This window comes from Conger conger, chromosome 8 (assembly GCF_963514075.1).
Source record: "Conger conger chromosome 8, fConCon1.1, whole genome shotgun sequence".
Taxonomy (NCBI): Eukaryota; Metazoa; Chordata; class Actinopteri; order Anguilliformes; family Congridae; genus Conger; species Conger conger.
Window position 1 is genome coordinate 48361096 of NC_083767.1, and position 20977 is coordinate 48382072.

Below are 20977 nucleotides of genomic sequence, written 5' to 3' on the forward strand. Positions count from 1 at the left end.
AATTTCAACAAATATGACGGAAATAAAATCGCCTACCCAAGCTTTAATGAGCAAGGTAGCTTACCAGCTACTTATTAATAAAGTAACAAGTAGACAAAATGCCAAATAACAAACTGTTTATATTGGCAGGATAAGTGCTTTTTTCAAAATCACGGTTTCCTTTTAGTAAACTGAGTGACAAGGCTGATTGTTAGTGGCTGCACACAACTAGGTTGTGCCACCAATGCACAAGTGCACCAATGGTGAAGAAAGAGGTGGAGTTTATTTCACAAGCCCATTCACTTTCACTGGAACTGAGGCTGAGCAAGTTATACTAGGTCTCAACATTATCCTTCACAACATTCCCTTTTACATTATATACAACAAAACTGTATAAACCAAGCAAACAATCTACAGTACTGTTCAGTAGTATAAAAATATATTACAAATCTGCAGAAATATTTACAATCACTATATCTCCATAAATGCCTCTGTAGATGTTACACAGTTGTGTAAAGAGTTAACAATCACCTTTCCAATAATGAAAAAATAATAAAACAATCTGAAAATGTCTTTCTTGATATTTAGCACTTTGATTAATACATTTATGATGACTCTTCTTTTTTCTTTACTTAAAAAAAACCGTTAAAAAAAAGCCAAAACTTTGGTGCACTTGAGGGTTGAGAAAAAGGAAAATGAAAAGGAGAGAGAACTCTTTTCCATGGTCTGCACAGTTCCAGCTAGTTGACGCTCCTCTCTGTGTGACTTTGGGGGGGTCAGTAAGGCAGCAGGAGGTGACACGGACGCTTCTTCTGAGTCTAGAAAAACATCCTAAAAGCAGAGGTTCACTTTAGTCCTTCATTCTGACCAATTTTCCTTTACCATACGAAAACAAAAGAAAAAGAGGGAAAAAGAGTAAAAAGTGTTTTTAAAAAGGCTTTGCCGAGTGGGTTTTGCGCTGAATTGTCTGAGACCTGAGGGGACTGAAACCACTAAACGCCAAAAATGTTGCTGCGGTTCCCAATAGCAGCCGGTGTACACAGGAAAAAAAACTATATAGAGTACATACAGAAAAACTCTTTCGATACAAATAGAGATGCATTCGGAATCATTTTTTACGGTGTTGCAATTGCTTGAGGCCAAGAACAACACTTCTGCACAATTTACAGTTTTAACAGCAGGTTTAAGAATCATATTCACAGAACTCTCGTCAACACAATTTTCCTTTCCTGCAGAAACACCGAGAGCTTGTTTGAACTTTGGAAGAAAAAAAAAAAAAAGTCAGCTACTGGCACATTTAAATGAGAGAATCCACCATTTTCACAACTGTTATTATGAAGAACTGATGGTGATGCTGTCACCCAGCAGGAAAACTGAAATGATCATAACAAACTGTTAAATTATCAGTTATTTTCATGTCAACCCCAAAAGATATATGTGTGCTTTCCAACATTTTGTGTGTGTATGCAGTCTATGTTTTACGAGTGTATCTGGCACGGCATCCCTCTGCGTGTGCGTGTGTATATGTGTGTATGTTACAGAGCACGGCGTGTACAGGGTGTAGGATAGGCAGTGCGTTTCAGTGAGTAGAGCAGACGGAGGTAGGGAGAGAGAGAGAGAGAGAGAGAGCGGGAGGAGGAAAAGGGTCTGTTCTACAGGCAGGGCAGGGGAGCGCAGCCCCGCCCCGGAGCTGAGCAGGGAGTTGGAACTTACCTCCGTTTCAGCCGTTTCTGTGGCAGTGTTCTGGGGAGACACAACAAACAGCCGCTCAGAGGGGGCACTGGAGCCTCGTGGCTGAGGCGCATGACTGGAAGTCGCAAGGTCGGGGGGTTCGATCCCTCGCTGCCGGGCCCTTGAGCAAGGGGCTAACCCCCGCCCTAACCGCACATTACAATCCAGGGGGGATTGTCTCCTGCTTAGCCTAATCCACTGTAAGTCGCTCTGGATAAGAGCGTCAGCCAAATAACATGTCAAGGGGACCCCTAAACTCTGCAGGGGAGAAAGCACCTCAACGCTATTGCTGACTCACTCACATGACAGACGGACGGGCAGACAGGGCACCAAGGAAAACAAGTGAGAGATGAGGGTTCAGGGGTGCGGTGGGGGCCTGGGTGGGGGAACCCTGTGTGGGGCACTCTCTCCACCCGAACGGGGAGGGGACATCTGTGGCAGGACAGCCAGGCCCACAGCCAGACCCGAAATGCTGTTCAGACATCGATCAGACGCTGCCATTTGTTTTGAGTTTCCTGGATTACAACATCCTTGACATTTACAGGCTGGGCATTGAAATATTTTAATACTGGTCCTGCCGTTAAAATCATTTAAGAGACCACGAGGCACGCAAGTCTGGAACCTGGAACTGTACACGCCATATATCTTAGCTGTTTAATAATGAGCGTCTCATTTATCTTGTTGTTTTAGGCACGGTGTATGTTTTCACTGCCTCTTTCTCTCACGGCATATTAAAAAATAAACCTTTTCTTCAGAGACAGACTTCTGAGAGATCAGGCTAATTAAAAAAGAGCCTCCATTTCAAACAAAACAATGATGTACGTAGGAAACGAATGCGGTTGGAAATGTATGAAACATAAATGAAAAGGCTCTGGTCATGCCAGATGTGTTTTTATTCCATTTTATTCCTCCATTTTAGAGGTGAGGGAGGTGAAAAGATGAAGAGCACTGCTGAGAAACTACCGGAATTTACCATTCGCGCTGCTAGACACACAGACTCCAAGTAACGTGCACGAACACACCGACAATACTGTACTCTCACCGAGCTCACAACGATGTTAACAGAGGGCTGAAGCCATACTTCATTTTCACAGGACATTCTTCTGAATTTTGCAATTAAGCTACAGTATTTCAGCTCTCCAGCGAGAAGCACAAATAAAAAGCTTGGCTAAACTGGAAACGCAACACCAGATCTGTCTGAAAACTGGCTGTCAGCACCGGAGGAAGCCAAAATCACGTTTGCTCTGGGGGGCAATAAAAAGATTTCATGGTCTACAGCTCAACACTGGATCGTGTCACTAATAGCAAATGGCAAACATAATAATCACTTAAAGAAAATAAATATGCTATTTTGAACAGGGAAAAGACCTTTGTTAGAAGGCAGGGTTCGTCATAGACATCTAATATGTGGGGTTAAGTGGCTGTCCTTCTGTACGTGCCTGGGATGGATGTTCGTATTCCCTTTTCAAACACAGCCAGGCACGCTTGGCGCCACCTGGTGGAGGAATGTTTATTTTAACGCAAAGTTAGGCATGTACAGTGTATGAATGAAATGGCCACTACGGAAACCCCAAGAGGCCTCAGGACCTTTGGTGAAGCAGCAGTGTGGTTGGAAATGTCTGTCTTCTGTCACATGCAAAACTGTAAAGTGTGTGCTTGTGTATGAGTTCGGGAAAAAATTGAAATTCTTCAAATTAAAAGGGAACAAGTGCTCCCTTTTGTGTGAAAGATTTCTGCTGCAGCCCGTTTCCAATTCAAAGGGGTTCAACAAGACATATCGATTTCCATTTTAAAACTAGGCTAATACACCAGCCTGGTTCAGCTCTACAGTGGGAAAGGGCTATAATGAGCCAGCCTGGTTCAGCTCTACAGTGGGAAAGGGGTATAATGAGCCAGCCTGGTTCAGCTCTACAGTGGGAAAGGGCTATAATGAGCCAGCCTCGTTCAGCTCTACAGTGGGAAAGGGCTATAATGAGCCAGCCTCGTTCAGCTCTACAGTGGGAAAGGGCTATAATGAGCCAGCCTGGTTCAGCTCTACAGTGGGAAAGGGCTATAATGAGTCAGCCTGGTTCAGCTCTACAGTGGGAAAGGGCTATAATGAGTCAGCCTGGTTCAGCTCTACAGTGGGAAAGGGGTATAATGAGTCACCTGGTTCCAGCTCTACAGTGGGAAAGTGCTAAAGTGTGAAAGGTACTGTACAGTACAGAGAACAGGCTGAGACGGCTTAATTGCAGTCCTCAGTCATGTGGCAGTGAATGTGAGGGTCTTAGTGCTCCTCATAGACCATGTGACCAGAAGGATACACAAAACAACACTGATGGAGAACAGCTGGACCTCCCTGAGGGACAAAGCCCTGTTCTCCCAAACCTCATACCTGATTTTGGGGCCCTTTTATGGAGTAAAAGACCCAGCTGGGGGACAATCAGGGAGCCCAGAACTGGGACAGAGCCAGGGGTGCCACTGCCCCCACACCCCAAAGGGGAGGGCACAGAGAGGGAAAATAAAAAAAATTAATCTGCAGCCAGTTTATGGGATGAGAAAGCCCCATAAAATAAACCCCAGAGAGAGTGGGTTTATACGAGAGCTCTCAGAGGAAAAACAGGAGAATCTGCAGGCTCTCAGGGACAGTAGCACCTCTGACAGGGGGTGATTGTCTCCCTGCTGCAGCCTGAATAACACCAGGCCCTCATCCAACAGCCATACATCCAGAGCTGCTGACCTTGGGGATCGAGACATGGCGTATGTTTGATTTTATTTCCCACTTTTCACATAATCACAAGTATCCTCTTTGACATAAGTATATACAGTATAGGCACAAGTATAAATATATATGTGCACATGGATGAATTATGCATGTTGTAGCATTCTATCATGTCACATCTGTAAAGTTGACTGTATTGTGCATTGTAAAGCCATGCCAATAAAGTAGAATATGAATTTTTAATGAAAAGGTAAAAAGTCCCCAGGAGATTTCTGCACACTGGGAGATTTATTCTGCACACCGGGAGATTTTATCTGCACACTGGAAGATTTCTTCTGCACACTGGAAGATTTCTTCTGCACAATGGAAGATTTCTTCTGCACACTGGAAGATTTCTTCTGCACACAGGGAGATTTTTTTCTGCACACTGGGAAATTTTATCTGCACACTGGAAGATTTACTCTGCACACTGAGCGATTATTTTTGCACACTGGGAGATTTTATGTACCCACTGGAAGATTTCTTCTGCACACTGGGAGATGTCTTCTGCACACTGGAAGATTTTAATGGGAGATTTTGTCTGCACACTGGGAGATTTCTTATGCACACTGGTAGATTTCTTCTGCACACTGGTAGATTTCTTCTGCACACTGGTAGATTTCTTCTGCACACTGGGAGATTTCTTCTGCACACTGGGAGATTTCTTCTGCACACTGGGAGATTTCTTCTGCACACTGGGAGATTTCTTCTGCACACTGGGAGATTTCTTGCTCGCCTGTAGTCACGAGCTATTAACTTGGCGTAGGTCACGCGAGTGAGGGGGGGGGGGGGGGTTCCAGACATTGTGAAGACCCTGGGTGTGAAAGCTCACGCCGCTCTCCTGTATCACTGCTGCGAGTTAGCGGGGTGATTTACGTTTGTTTACTTTGGCAATGCGATCCCTTCGGGCCTCCACGCGTCTCTGTTTAACAGCTGGAATACCGTCGCCATTAAAACTAAAGAGCCAAGGCGGCCATCGACACTGCAGGACGTAAACATCCCCTCCCCGAGCTCCCGCTAGTCCCTGCGCGGAGCAGGGCCGTGCCACACTCACCGGTATATATTGGGGTCTAACAACATGGCGGTGTCCTGCGGGAGCTGGGACAGGTGCACCACTTTGGTCTTCAGCTGCGGCCGGTCTGTCTCGTTCACCCACACGTCCGGCAGTCTGCGCGTAACAAAGGCAGCACACAGGGAGGCAGACAGACAGACAGACAGAAACTCTGGTCAGAGCATGGTCTCCAAGTGTAAAAACCGCACGGATTTAAATGATGCCAGCTCAGCAAGTCTGACACGCGCCCAGCCACAGGGGTCAGTTACAGGCAGGTTAACACAGAGGACACTGGCTGTTGAGGAGGGAGGGAGAAAGAGAGAGAGTAAGGAAAGAGAACAGAAATCCACTTAATCTTTTCCATTTTTATAATTACAATTTTCCATGTCAACCGTTTACTTTTTCCATTACAACACACAAATGCCATTGTCAGCCCGGATGAATGGCCCTTGAATTTCTTAACCTGGCACTATCACATTTCAGTGACGGATTAAACAAGGGAGGAACACCTCATCAACTGCATTTTTAGGCTTAACATCTGGTGCATCATGTAAACTGATACTGTAGATGAGAAAGCCAACCATTTCCACAACGTACACCTCACTACCTTGGAGTTACACGTTATTCAGTCTGCAAGGCCTGCAAGAAGGTACCAGGTGCACCCTGGGATATGTAGGACTGTAGACATTTGAACCTGAGTGTTTTTGGAACTCCAGTGTTTTAAACAAATGTTATAGGAGCTCTGGAAGATCACAGCAACCATGTCAGACCATGGCTGAGGTTTGCAGATTCAAATCCCCAAAGGGACACTGCTGCTGTAGCCTTGAGCAATGCGTTTAACCCGAGCTGGCTCAGTAAATATCCAGCTTTAGTAATGCATAACAAGCAAAAGCGCAGGCGAGGCAAGTCTCCCCAGACAACAGTATCTGCTGTTCAAATACTTTGGCTGAATGTAAAACGGAATAAGCGTGTTTTGTCTATAACCTTCACATGAACCCGAGCACTGTGAAATGAGAAATGTCTGTAAAAAGGGAGAGAAGGGGGGGGGGAGGATGTGTGTGCATGAGAGAGAGAGTAAGTTGGTGTGTCAGCATTTATTCATGTGTGACAGGGTGTCAGGCTATGTGTGTGTGGTGTCCGTGTGTATACACGAGTGGTGTCTTTGTGTACGTGCGCATGTGTGTGAGAGTGCAAGAGAGAGAGGGAAAACAGAGCAAGAGAGTAAGTGTGCTTGCATAAGAGTGCGTGTGTGTGTGTGAGTGTGTGTGGATGAGTATGTGTGTGTGCGTGCTTGTGTGTGAATGTGTGTGTGTGTGTGTGTGTGTGTGTGTGTGCTCGCATGTGTGAGTGTGTGTGTGAGAGAGTGTGCGTGCGTGTGCATGTGTGTGTATGTGAGCGTGTTTGTGAGTGTGCGTTTGAGTGTGTGTGTATGTGTTTGTGAGTGAGTGTGTGTGCGTTTGAGTGTGTGTGCGTGTATGAGTGTGTCCTGGCCGGAGCAGAGAGGATGTCCTCAGTACGTCCCCTCTCCCACAGCCCCCTGCTGCTGAAGCCCCGCAGGCAGTCAGAGCGCAGTGCAGGCGGGGGGGACGTCAGGGAGACATTAGAGAACCAGACCAGAAGTGCGCTTTAAATACAGCCCTAATGCGCGCAGTCCAGGCTAACTGTAACTGCAGCTCAGCACAGCGTTTCACCGGGGAGGTAACATTACAGCCCTAATGCGCACAGACCAGGCTAACTGGAATAGTAACTCAGCACAGTGTTTCACTGGGGAGGTAACACTACAGCACTTCTGCACAATTTACTGCACATAACGACAAAGCGTGTGACGGACAAAGGTCGACCTTAAAAAACTGGGTACTGCCTGAAAGAGTGAAAATGCACAGAAGAGGGGAAGAGGGGTTTGTCTGAGCTCAGGTGTTGGCGGCTCAGAGGACAAGTCTGCGTAGAACTATCCGGAGAAACTGAAAAAAACCGAAGGGCTGTTCTCCGTAGAGCCAGACGGACTGCACGGCGAGACTAAACAATAAGAGTCGGGGTGTGGCCGGGAGCCCAGGCGCAAAGCGCCAATCCTCACACCTCCGAACGCCTCCGCCAAACCGCCGACGGTCCAGATACCGCTCCCGCTCCCAATGCTGACCAAAAACAAGCTTCCCCCCTTAAAGAAAGAATACATTGAGGTCGGGGGCGCACAGGTCCCGGGTTGCGGAGTCATTTTTGCGGCATGTCGCCATGTCGAACTGTAACAGGAATGTGAGTGTTTAACGGACAGACCATGTGAAGTAAAGGGAAAATATATATAAATAAAAGAACAAAGAACAGCAGCGGTTTGACTGCAGCCCCCCCCCCCCCCCCTCACCCGCGCACACACCCCTCCCCCTTCCCCCCGTCACTACGTGCGTCAGCAGCAGAACCCCCTGAGATAAACTCAGCCCACACCGGCCCAGAACAGCCAGCTATCACTCTGCCAAACTATCCAGCCTCTTATTCAATTCAGCTCCTGTTAACACACACTCTCACACACACACTCCCTCTCCCTCTCTATCTCTCTCTCTTACTCACTCACACACACACACACTCCCTCTCTCTCTCTCTTACTCACTCACACACTCACTCACTCTCTCACTCTCTCTCTCTCTCACACACGCACACTCCCTCTCTCTCTATCTTACTCACACACACACTCCCTCTCTCTCTCTTTTACTCACTCACACACACTCCCTCTCTCTCTCACTCACTCTCACACACACACTACGTCTCTCTCTCTTACTCACACACTCCCCCCCCTCTCTCTCTCTCTCTCTCTTACTCACTCACACACTCCCCCTCTCTCTCTCTCTCTCTCTCACTCACACACACACACACACTCTCTCTCTCTCTCTCTCTTTAACTCACACACACACAGCCTCCTCTCTGTGTTGTTCTCTCCTTCTCCTCTCTCACTCACAAACATACTGTACATACACACACACTTTCTCACACACTAACATGATGCAAACACACACACACACACACACACACTGGATAAGAGCGTCTGCCGAATGCCAATAATGTAATAACGTAATAATGTCTGTCTTGTTCTCTTGCACGCACACACAAACACACAAACACACATACACATACACACACACACACTGGGGTGGGGCTGAAGGTCAAGTGCAAAAGAATGGAGGGACAAGAAGAAAGAGAGGGGCGAGAGAAAGGGAGGGAGAGGTAAACGTATCACAGCATGGTCGTCATTAACAGACGAGCGCTCCACTGGGGATAAGAGTTCTTGTTTGGTGGATGATGGCGACAGAGAGGTGAGAATGTCTCCCTGGGGGAGGGAGGGGGGGCAGCGTCCGGCGCCAAACCCTGTACCCTGTGTCCCAATTAAAGGCACACTCCAACCGGGAGAGACACGCAGCTCATTAGAGCCCGGACTCAGCCACGGCTACCCCTGCCCTGCTCACACAGCGCGTAAACTCACCCTCACCGCCAAAGTCCCGCCGGCCCCAACTCCGAAAACACCCCCCCCTCTCTCCTCTCTCCCGAAAACGGCCCGGCTCCACACCTCCCCGGGCTCCTCCTCGCAGCTCCTAAATTAGCAGGCTGGAAGGTGTGAGAGGGACCGACTGACGGGGGGGGGGGGGGGTCCTGTGGTGTCGAGCGGGAGATGAAGCCTGCGTTACAGGCCGCTCGGCGCAGAGCCGCGAGGCTCCGAGGATCACAGGAAGCACAGCGAACGCCTCCGTCTGCCTCCCCGGGCGCAGGTAACGCATCCCCGAAGCGCCTTAAATCAGAGGACGGAGGTTTGTCTCAGACGGTACCGAGCGCCGCCAGCTCGCCAACACCTTCCGCGACACCACCCCGCTATCATTAACACAGGGAGCCCAGGAGCCTTTCTGACCAACCCACAACTTCACCAGAGTCACAAGAGCTCACACTTCTATCTAATTTTGTAATATTCAACTGGACATGGCTATTTTCAGACACACACTTAGTTACTCACACACACACACACACAGATATAATATTCAGTAGGACCAGTTACTTTTAACACATACACAGCCTCACGCCTATCTAATATTCAAAAGCCAGCTCTCTCAGTCTAATACAAATTTAATACTCAGCACAGCCAGATTTTCTATTCACGCACGAGCAGGCAGACAGAGACAGGCCAGGCTCCTTCCCAACAAAGGCAGACTAGTTCACCGGTGAGATGCACAGGAAGCAGTCCTTCACCCCAAAACAGCGCTATCTGGATTAGTGTGAAAGGGGAGGACGGTGATGAACGACCTTATTAAACACAAAGCCCCTCTGTCTGCTTAACCAGGGGACCCCAAAGTGAAGACAGGCGCAGTCAAAACCGCCTGCAATACAACACACATCAGGGCCATGTCATAACAAACCTATCTTACTGTAACAAACTGTTAAAATGACAAATGCGGGACTTAGGCCGGGAGGCGCACGCAGGAAATTCCCATAATGCACGGGGGCGTCTGGAGCCACAGCAGTCCCCACCTGCAAGCCCCTCCCCACGACACGGCGAACACACACCGCCTGCGGACCGCGGAGTCTCCGCTCCAGAGACACGCATGCCACGCATTCCTCCTGAAATACCGAGAGCCGCGAACCGCTCAAGCGCTCTCCCTGCCATCCGCAACGGAGGGAAAACATAAAACACACTCAGAGAAATGCACTTTTCACAAGGGAGCGTTGTTTGCATCATTTTTTTTTTTTTTTTGGTGACCCAGAAATTTATAGGCTATCCAAATAAAGACTCCAGAGTGTGGAGAGACTTTTCCACATTACTGCTGAGCTTGTGCGCACACACACACGCATGTGTACATACTCACACACATACACACACACACACACATTCCTTCAGCCGCGATTAATGGGCAGCTCCCAGAGGTCTGGCAGTGAATATTAATGACCCCGATACACTAATCAAACTCTCCTTTAACAAACAACTTGTGGGGACTTTGATGCTGTAACACAAACCTCCTTATTAGGAACAATCGATTCGAGCAGCGCTGAAAGCGGGTCAAACAGAGACCGTGTCCTGGCCTCGACCCGAACGCCGGCTCGGTCCACGGATCGTCCCGCCCGAGGGTGCGGAGCGGATCGGAACCCGTCACAGGATCTAGTGTGTGTTCCTCTACCCCTCTTCCACCGTTCTATGATGATGGTGCATACAGAACCAAGGCCCTGTCGGATTGCACAGAAAACGGACAGAGGGCCAGCACGCAAGGAGGGCAGCTCAGTGCCAGGGAGGAGAAACTGAGACCGTCTCGCCTGCCTCTCAGCAGGACCGCACTACCAACTCTCCTCAGGTTACCTCGCGTATCAGCTAAACTGTGTATCTATGCTCTAGACCAGGGGCTGGCTTAAAGCGGCCCACGCAGAACCCAAATCTGAGGGGCTTATGCTACCTCAAGAAACGGGGATGCGGGATTCCGTGCCCGTAATGGTTTTAAAACCGTCGCGAAATTAATTTTGGTTGGGATCCTCTGGATTAAAGATGACGTGTTTGCCTGCTTTTTGCAAAGCTCCTGCTCTGTGATTTCGTCCCTTGTTTTTGTTTCGGGAGTTGTTTCTGAAGTTTCAGGAGAAGGGGGGTAACATTAGGGCTGTTTTAAAGAACAGGAGAAGGCCTCTGTGGGCATTCTGCTCCTGTCTCCAGCCTGTCGGAGCCAGCCTTCCTACGCTGCTGACAGGAGGAGCAAAAAAATTATCAGGTGCAAACAAGGGCATCAGCAATCGCAGAGCTGGGTGGTCCTCTCTCCTGGTGCATCTTGGGAAGGAGAAAACTAATCTAAATATTAGGCAAAGCTTTGTGTGGGTTCCACTGCCATTCTTCTCTGTCATTAAATTCAGGAGCTGATTAATAGCTCTTTCGAGTTCCTTCCAAGCGAGTGTGTTTGGATACCACATCTTCATCATCTTACAGGTACTACTGGTCCCACATCAGTGGTCCCAATCAAAGCAGCAAAACATACACAGCATATGACACAACTAGCTGGACAATACATCTGACAACAGGATTCTGAACACTCTATATAAATAACATACTGTAGAATGACTATGAGGTTTCAATGGCACTGTTTGACCAACGGTTATGAGCCCCCTTCGACAAAACCAGTCATTATAAATCAGTCTTCATACACAACTCGCATTAGCCCCTCCAGAAGAGCTCCCCAGGAACCAGAATACGAACAGACACAAAAATGACAGAACGGCGTGTTCTCTAACATCAGCATTTACACAACGCGGGGACTGTTATCCTCTTCCATTGTTTGTGAGAAGAAAGGTGTCACTAGGACCTTGGCTCTTAATTAGCGGTGGCTAAGAGTTGTGAGAAGAGAAGGTGGCGGCGCTGGGTAGTGTGAATGATTCAAGACTCCGAGTCAGGGACTGTGTTTCACCAGACGGTGACGTGGGGAACAGACCTTGCATATTCTTAAAATACAATCCCCCCATAGACAGAGGACAATTAGAGGCACACGGGGGGGAGGACAGAGGGGAGGAGAGGGGAGAGAGAGGGAAGACATGATTTTTCATTCTGTAGAGGAAGTGTGGTGTGTGTGGAATGTATACTGCTATAAAGCCTGCCTGACATACAAACACAAGTGAAACCAAACAGGTCAAAGGAGAGAGGTGGGCTCTTTTGGGAAGAGAAGGGTACATCTCAAGAGTTCTGCACTTGATTTGAATGGGGCTTTTGTTTATGTTTTATAACTGGAGTTATATTACATCATGACTATGATTGTATTATCAAGCGTAGCAATAGCCAAATTTATGTTAGCACTGTCATCCCAATTTTGGTCGACAATAAGAGATTATAATGAAAGACATGCTCTTAAAACAATAAGTGTAATTGCAAAAAAATTTTTTCATATTTTTGTCATTTTGTCATTGTTGACAAAAATCTACATTTTATGAAAATGATTACTGTGGCAATACTTTGTGTGGGTACGCAAATGGAGCATATTCATAAATCTGAAATTGACAGCTTGATCAGTAAGTGTCAGAGGTAACCTCCGACAGGAAGACAGCTGGAAAGGCACTGTAAGGTAGCGCATAGCAGGATACTGAGCGGATATAAATGTTCCTCTGGTAATGTGACTCGAGCAGCGTGCGAACCCTGTAGCGTCTTGCCTCCCGCGCACCATGGCACCACCGCCGCCTACAGCACAGCTCTGCCCAGCAGTGCCTCACAAACAGCATTAAATATTAACTCTGAGCACCTGGGCCACTCACAGACACACGCCAGCCCCACAGCCATAGCTCTCTCTGGGTGACGTCAAACGCACACCGCCAGAGCTGCCGAGAGTGACTGAGTGTGTGTGCGCAAGAGCGTTCGTGTGTGTGTGTGTACGTAAGAGCGTGCGTGTGTGTGTGTGTGTGTGCTCAAGAGCATGCATGTGTACGCATGCACATGAGTGAGCGTGTGTGTGCAAGAGTGTGCGTGTGTGCGCAAGAGCGTGTGTATGTGTGTGCACAAGAGCGCGCGCGTGTGTGTGCGTGTGCGTGTGTAAGAGCATGTGTGTGGCAAGAACGTGCGTGTGTGTGGCAAGAGTGTGGGTGTGTGCGCAAGAGAATGCGTGTGTGTGTGTGTGTGCGCAAGAGCGTGCGTGTGTGTGTGTGTGTGTGTGTGCTCAAGAGCATGCATGTGTGTGTACGCGTGCACATGAGAGTGCGTGTGTGTGCAAGAGTGTGCGTGTGTGCGCAAGAGCGTGTGTATGTCTGTGCACAAGAGCGTGTGTGTGTGTGTGCGTGTGTGTGTGTAAGAGCATGTGTGTGGCAAGAACGTGCGTGTGCGTGGCAAGAGTGTGGGTGTGTGCGCAAGAGAATGCGTGTGTATGTGTGTGTGCACAAGAGCGTGCCTGCGTGCGTGCCTGCGTGTGTTTGTGCACGTGTGTGTGTGTGTGTGTGTGTGTGTGTGTGTGCGCACAACAGTGTACGTGTGTACGTGTGCACAAGAGGGTGCGTGTTTCTGTGTATGTCCGCAAGTGTGGGCATGCGTGGGCATGTGCGTGTGTGTGCGTGTCTGTATGTGTGTTCCTGCTTAGTGGATTTATTTGCCGCACTGCATCAATGCAAATTGTTCATTCAAATGATGCCATACAAATTATACTTTCATATCCCAGCAAAGGCTCAGAGGCTGCACCAAAATAGGTTGTGACAGTGCTTCCAAACTCACTCAGTCAAAACTAAAGATGCATTTAATAATACTGAAATGAATGGTGAAAGACTGGGAAAAAAACAGAGATATGGTAAATCACCAGCCTATAAAAGTCTGTAGCCAACAGTCCTGTACCAGATTAACATTTTTAAATGAAATATTGAGGAATGTACTTTCAGAGGAAAAATAATAATCCTACTTGGATAATACTAAGAGAAGAACTTCATTGGATAAAGGCGCTATATAAATGCCAACCATTCATTGATTCAGGTCAGTTAGTTGTAAGATGTAAGATTTAGAAAAAAAAGACAAAAGAAAAAATACCAATTTATCATGTTTAGCAAATTTCTTTGCTTGACTTGTTTAATAGTGAAATCAGCCGGTGACATGGCTTTAACTTTCAATATTTTCACCAGAACTACCCAAAGCCAGAATATCCCAAAGAAATTTGTACAGAGAAGGGCAACAAAATAGGATCTATTGATAAAACATGAAGTTACAAAAGAGAGATACAAATGAAAATGAGCATTGCGTACCAGCCTCCAGCTAGACAGACCACAGAACAGCACAGTATCTCATTAAGATTAATCAGCTTCTCAAACATTACGAGGGCAATTCATTGATAAATTATGTATGCAAAAAGTCACATAAAGAAGAGGAAGAAATGGCTTTGCATTTTGCCATTAAATATTAATTAAACAAAACGTTCCTTCGGAGGTGTCCAGCTCCTCTTTCAGAAAGGCCTACAGTGGCACTTGGAGATGGAAGAAGAGAGAGGACAATTCAGACAGATGTTCTCATTCATTCATCCACTCATTCATCTTAACGCTCTCCCACTTTCTCTCATAAGGCAGTTTCTTTCTCCCTCTCCCCTCTCCCCTCTCACCCCTCCTCTGCCGCTCCCCGCTCCAGATCACAGGACCCACGGACGGGGGCAGGAACCCCCCGCTGGCGGCCTGTCGGCCCACGCAGGCTATTGGGTTACGCGTTACTGGTGACCGCAGGGCACACTCCCGTGTCACCGCCTCCCCAGTGAGGTACTTTCCTGGCTGTTTTTAACAGCGTCGTCCATGTCTGCCACCAGTTAGCCTCTGTATCAGCTTACTGGTGTGTGTGGCTCTGCCAAACCGCTGATTACTAAAATGGGGGGGGGGGGGGGGGCTCAGCACTGCACTAATGACCATACGGATAATCACCGATCCGTTCTCGGCTCGATCAGCGCAGGGTCCTCTCCCGATGGCCGTTGAGCGTTCGAGCCGCAGTTTTCCGCGGCGTTCGCCTCCCACACAGCGCGGGGGCGGGAGTGGGAAGGGGGTGGGGGAGATTCCGCATCACAAAACTCGGGAGCTGTCACCCACAATCCCCAATTTCTTACATCACGCCGTCGCTCCCTTCCTGTGATCCTCTCTGTGGAGGAGATGAAGGACCGGAGTCAGACGTCCTCTGGGTAATTCCCCTTTGCTCCAAAAGCGCTGCAGAATAATGAGCACCGCTGTCACTGCTGATCACCACTGCAGCCCCAGGATCATCTTTGTTTATCTACTTCAGATCCAGGGCTCCGACGATCAAAGTGCGTTCTAGGCGCTATCGACAAGGTCCTGGAACGAGGAGAAGCGGGAGAGAAGTTTTCCTCCGCAGTAAGAAGGGCCCAAATTCACCCAGAAGAGTTACCCCCACAGACCCGCCTATGGATTTCTGCTGAGAACATGGCGGCGCTCAGAACACTCTCCCCTCCAGTGCGAGGGGGAAAAAGTAGTCTTAAATCTGAACCGCAATGTTTACTCTAGAGAGGGGACGTGTTGACATCATTTGTACGCTTTTCAAGGTTTAATGTTTCACAAGAACCCTGGAGATCTCTCCGTTTCTGCTGCAGTCTCTTCTCTCCGACAGGCCGAGGGACTTCGGCTCCCAGTTTTCTGTCAAATAACGTCCATCACTGAGGTCAGAGAGCAAGCTTCGCGTAACGCTTTTCGCAACTGTTTTCCTACAAAACCCACCGTAAATATTTCTCCCTTAAAAGGAGACGCTGCGGTCTCGCAGCCAGGGAGCCTAATGTTCTTAGTGACAGAGGCAAGGTTAAATCAATTTCCGCTGCGATAAAGGACTGCTTGGGAACCTTTTCGTGACCCGGCAAATGCGGCTTCTTCCTGTACCGCTTCCTGAGTAGCTTCCCAAACGGCAGCACTCTGCCCGGGCAGGAAGCACCAGGGCGCTGGGCGGGGCGGTCGCACACACCAGGGAGGCCCCCAGGCCAGCTCCCGCATCAGTTTTAGAGCGTCCCGCACCAGATCCCAGGCCGTTCCAAAAACAGACACAGGGGCAGAAACAGGGGAGTGCTGAACCACAGCAGCCGGAGTGTCCAAACACGCACAGGTGCTCAGAGGACCCAGGCGAGTGGATCAACACAACCCTTAAAAATCATGACAAATATCCCAAAGAGGGATTGGCCAGACTTTCAGCAGAATGGACAGGTGTGGAGAAAAGTCAGATGGAGATGGAAACAACAAACAAGCACCAGCCCCGTTATGATATGGGCACCCGCATTCTGCCCCACCTGTGAATGAGCCCAGTATCTGGAACAAGACTGTGAGGTCATTGCTAACTCCGCCCTCAGCCTCCCATTGGCCCAGCGGGCAGAGAGCAGGAAACTCAGGAACAGTCCCAGCATGCTAGGAAGTACCATCTAATGAGCCATAGTAGCACACCCCAAATGGGGTCAGAAGTCAAAGATGATACTTACATGTCTTCAGGTGTCCAGTGCAGGAGGACCTTGACCTTCCCAGAATCCTCCTTTCTCCTCGCGATGACCTAAACCACAGAAAGGACAACAGAGTTCAGTGAAGGGTGGAAAAGGGCTCTGTAAATATTTTAAAGCACAGACAGGTTAAGAGACGTGCAAGCACATTTTAGGTTACTGTACTGTATAAATGAGTAATATGTAAAAGCACAATTACGAACTGCCCTAGATAAGGAGTCTCTGCTAATAAAATAAATAAAGTATGACAGGAACATAATATTTTTAAATGGTGTGTGGACTCCCCTCTCTCCTCAGCAGCTCACAGATAAGAATCTGTGCATGCAGAGCTAACCCCTCTGTTAAAGGCTCCTTAATCTTTAAACCGTCTGGAGGTACCAGTCACCTCAAACGACCAATCCCTCCACAAGCTGATAAATAACGGTCTTACACACCACTATTTGTCAGTATGAGCATGTTCATGTTGTTCTTTCATGTTTATCACTGTCTGGCATCAAAGGAACATTAGGACACAAGGTAGTTTCTGTTACAGGACTTTCTATTGTCAGCCCTATATGTATATAATAAAGATGTACTTTAGGGAAAGGCATGTAGCTCTGGGCCCATAGTTACCAAGCATTTCAGAGTAAGAAACACTTGTCTCAGGGTCAAAGAAGGGAGATCGAGAGGTATCCTCATGACTAGGAGTTGGCAAAAGATGATTGCAGTGAGGCAACAACGGCAAATTTAGGCATATTTGGGGAAGGCAGGAATGTTCTAGAAACATGTTGATTTTATTATAAGACACTGACTACACAGAGATAGCAAAGGCTACTTTATGTGACTGACCCGTGAAGGGAATCGAAAGGGAAAGAAGAGGGAAAGAAAGCACAATGCCAATGAAATGGCATAAAGGAAAGCTTGGGGATACTGTAAATATAAAACTACACCTCGCTCATAATTTGTCCAGAAGGCTTGACAACTCCCATATCCTACTTTGAGCAGTGCCCATTCTTAGTCGTAAGCAAAAAGGTTCAATGTGATTAGCAAAAGTAATTTTGAGAAGCTTGATAACTAGAGGCTCTGAAGTTGTCCTCACTAGTTTAGCACATTTAGCGAAGCAGAACAGGCTCCATAGCACCCTGACGCCATTTTGAGCTTTATGATTACGTTCGTTCTTGTTTATTTATGTACTTGTGCTTGCGCTGCTCCGGTTTAACCTGCGATGTGAATTTAATACACCGTGGAGCGGCAGCGTCGTAAGTCTCGCAGGATACGCACATCAGGCCGAGCAGATAAATAATTGGGAAACGGAAAGTAGGCTGCGGCAGGCAGCTGCGGCCAATCGGAGAGGCCCTCTGACGTCAGCGGCCGGCCTGGCTCCAGCCATGCGTGACGCGCTCCCCGTCGCCCGGGTGGAGCCGGGCCAGCTCGTAAAAAAAACAGTAACAGGACCTGACCCGCAGAGGCCTGGGGGAGGGGGGGTTAACTCAACCAGGGTGCCCCCTTTTTGGGGCACAGCGCACCCAGCCAAAACACACACATACGCCTGTGCCGCTTACCGCCAAAGATGGACAGCCGTCGTGCTGTTTGCCCTTGTGGCCGGCTACCGCCATCAGCATTACTGGGTTTCCATTACTCTTTTTGACCAATTACACTTTTGACTAATCCCATTACTCTTTTTGAGGAAAAGAGACTAATTTAAAATCAATGCTACAATTCATAGTATTTTTGGATCCTCTGCTTTTACAGCTTTTAAAGATTTTGTATCCCCGGTACAAGATACCGGTGCCATATTTTCCCAAAACTTTCAAGCCTCTCATCCACCTCAAACATCAATCAATTTAAAAAGATCACCTCACATTATAGGTGTATGAACATGTGTTGTCAGGTTCCTGCCACACCCTTCAGTTTCAAACAAATTTAAACAGACGGACCAGTTAACTGATGCTTCATTTAATCCAAAAATGTGCTAGACAGGGTGAAGGAAACTAAATCTGTGAATGAGACTAAAGAGACCCATAGTCTTAATTTGAAGAATTTGAACTTAAAGGTATTTACCTCAAACCCTGATGATCAAAAAAAAACTGATGAACTTTAGCCCATGTGGATTGGGGGAGAAGTGGAAAGTGAGCCTGCCAGGGACTAAGTTTTCCACACAGTGCTCCAATGCCATGACTCACAGCACCGGTCTGCTATCGGGTTTTTCCTTGCCGGCGGGCAGTTCAATGCAGCTGTCTGGAATACATCTTCTGCCCCGGGGTGAAAGTGTGTGTGTGTGTGTGTGTATGTGTGTGTGCGTGCCTGCGTGTGCCCATGTGTGCCCGTGTGTGTGTGTGTGTGTGTGTGTGTGTGTGGTGTGTCGTGTCCCCACCAGTATGCAAAAAGTAATGCGTCCTCACAATGTAGCAAAAACAAGCGTGTGTGTGTGTGTGTGTGTGTGTGTGCATGCAGGCCTGCTTGCGAGCGTGTGCGAGCATGCGCAACAACTAGTATGGGGCCAGGTTGCATTGTAGAGAGCCAGATAAAATAAAGCCCAGTCTGAGAGACATGACATGGCACAACAGAGACTGATTTTGAAGGTGTCACACAAAGCAGGCCAGACTGATCGGGCCAGTCTGGCCTCACCTGCAGCCGTAAGCATGCTTTTATAGACCCCTCTGAATGGTAGCACACCAAGCCCTCTGTGTGCACAGCGACCACTGTTAAATGAGCCTTATAATTAATCCAATTACGTAATTAAGGGCTTGGATGGTTGCCACAGAAACCCAGAGAGCCTGTCGCTGCGGGGCCAGGGCTGATTGCCCCAGGGCACGTTGATGACACGGCCAACACGCCAGTCATCATTCGCACACCATCACCGTGATGGACTGACACTTCCTAAATGGAGCTGGTGCAGATGCCACAAAATGGCAGGCAAGGTCACAACACTGACCCCTGATGTCACAATGACTCACTCAGATGGAATTAAAACCCAGGGCGATGTTCTAATCTCTGTCGTGCTGCTCTTTCTGTGAAACAGACAGCCCAATAAATAAGGATATAAACAAATAAAAAGATTCATTTAACTGAAAAGCTTTGGCATATGCGCTGTGCAGTGACGTGAAAAGGCAGTTTTATTACAATTCCTTTATCAAACAGGTATGGTTTTCATGTGATGGTTCTGGTTGAAGACTAGTTCACTGGATCTATAAGATTTGAACAGGGCCTGGCAGAGCACAGCTCTCCCCGAACCAGTCCCAGGCCCTCCACTGGTTTCTCTGTGGACAGTAAACTGGAGAGGGGTAGCACAATCCACCCTCCTGGCCTCCAAACACCTTTGAGTTAATCTGTCCCAGACTGATACTCCAGTGTGAACAGTGGTTAGTTGTTAGTTTGAAACTCCAGTGTGCAGGGTTAATCTGGGCTAATCTCATACTCCAGTGTGCAGTGCTAATTTGGGCCATCATTTCAATGGTTATAAGGCCATTATCCAACACTCTAGCCATCTTTGAATAACCCTCATAACATTCCAGATGGTAGTCCCCCATCTATAAAAACCAAGATGCTCAGATTTTGGAACAATACTGGCTTCAGTTTTTCCATTCTAAGGTACCCAAAAAAACACATTTAGTATTGGCTGGAATCTTCACCTTCAGGAACATCTTGGTACCTCTTCACTTACAACCCCTGCAGAAGACAACCACCCTTACTCTAACCTTTCATGAGGGACCACATTCTTTTGACCATACATGAAGCGACAGGCCTTTCCCCCTGCCCACACCCACACCTCTGAGAGAGTGGCATTCTGACAGCCGCGGTCGCTACGCAGAGAGCCACGGTCGCTATGCACTCAACACAACCACAACCGCTCCCTATCAATCCCAGACTCAGCAGGGAATACAACCCCGACTTTGCAAATTGATTTATATCTCCAAAGGACTTCCACGTATTCTGAAAAACACATGTCCTTTGACACTTGCTGATAGGAAAAGGCACTCAGCGGACAGGGGCTTTGTGTGGGACAGAGAGCGATGAGCTCAGACCTGACTGGCCTCTGCTCTGACCGTTTCTGGAATCACAACAAAGGAGCGATAAAGTTGGATTCCTCTAAAATAGTGTCACAGAAAGTGAAAAAAAAACATCCTACGTCAGAGGCTTTTGTTTAAAAGCTCTTCTATTTATAAGAATCTCAATGAGCCGACGGCTGTTAGCTTTACAAAAATAAAACCTCTGGCTTGAGAGGTTTGATGAAGCATTCATGAAAAATGAAAACTGGGTGAAGGGAAATAGAAGTAATCTTTCTACACACACACACACACACAAACTCTCACACAAACATATTCTCTCACACACGCACAAACACACACACACACACACAGACACACGCATACTTACAGACACATACATATACACACACACACGCATACATACGCACATGCATACTCCCGCAGGCATACTCAAAAGGACACAAAAAACACACAAAGAGAAGAAGAGGGAGAGAAATGGACATTGTGTGTGTTTGTGTGTAATGAAGGGAGGAATAATCAGAAAAGACAGACAGAGATGGGGGGGGGGTGGTGCTGAGATGTTCAC

General features: G+C 47.8%; 1 protein-coding gene across 1 annotated transcript in view; it reads right to left on the bottom strand.

The window, feature by feature from the left end:
- Positions 1 to 243: 243 nt before the first annotated feature.
- aebp2 (AE binding protein 2) overlaps positions 244 to 20977 on the bottom strand; it is a 38666-nt gene continuing 17932 nt past the window's right edge. Inside the window, exons 6-9 of the mRNA XM_061252963.1 lie at positions 16409 to 16476; positions 5505 to 5618; positions 1693 to 1722; positions 244 to 810 (exon numbers count right to left, since the gene is read on the bottom strand). Of these exons, the coding sequence (XP_061108947.1) occupies positions 798 to 810; positions 1693 to 1722; positions 5505 to 5618; positions 16409 to 16476 (225 nt within the window). The 3' untranslated portion in view covers positions 244 to 797. The remainder of the gene's footprint in view (positions 811 to 1692; positions 1723 to 5504; positions 5619 to 16408; positions 16477 to 20977) is intronic.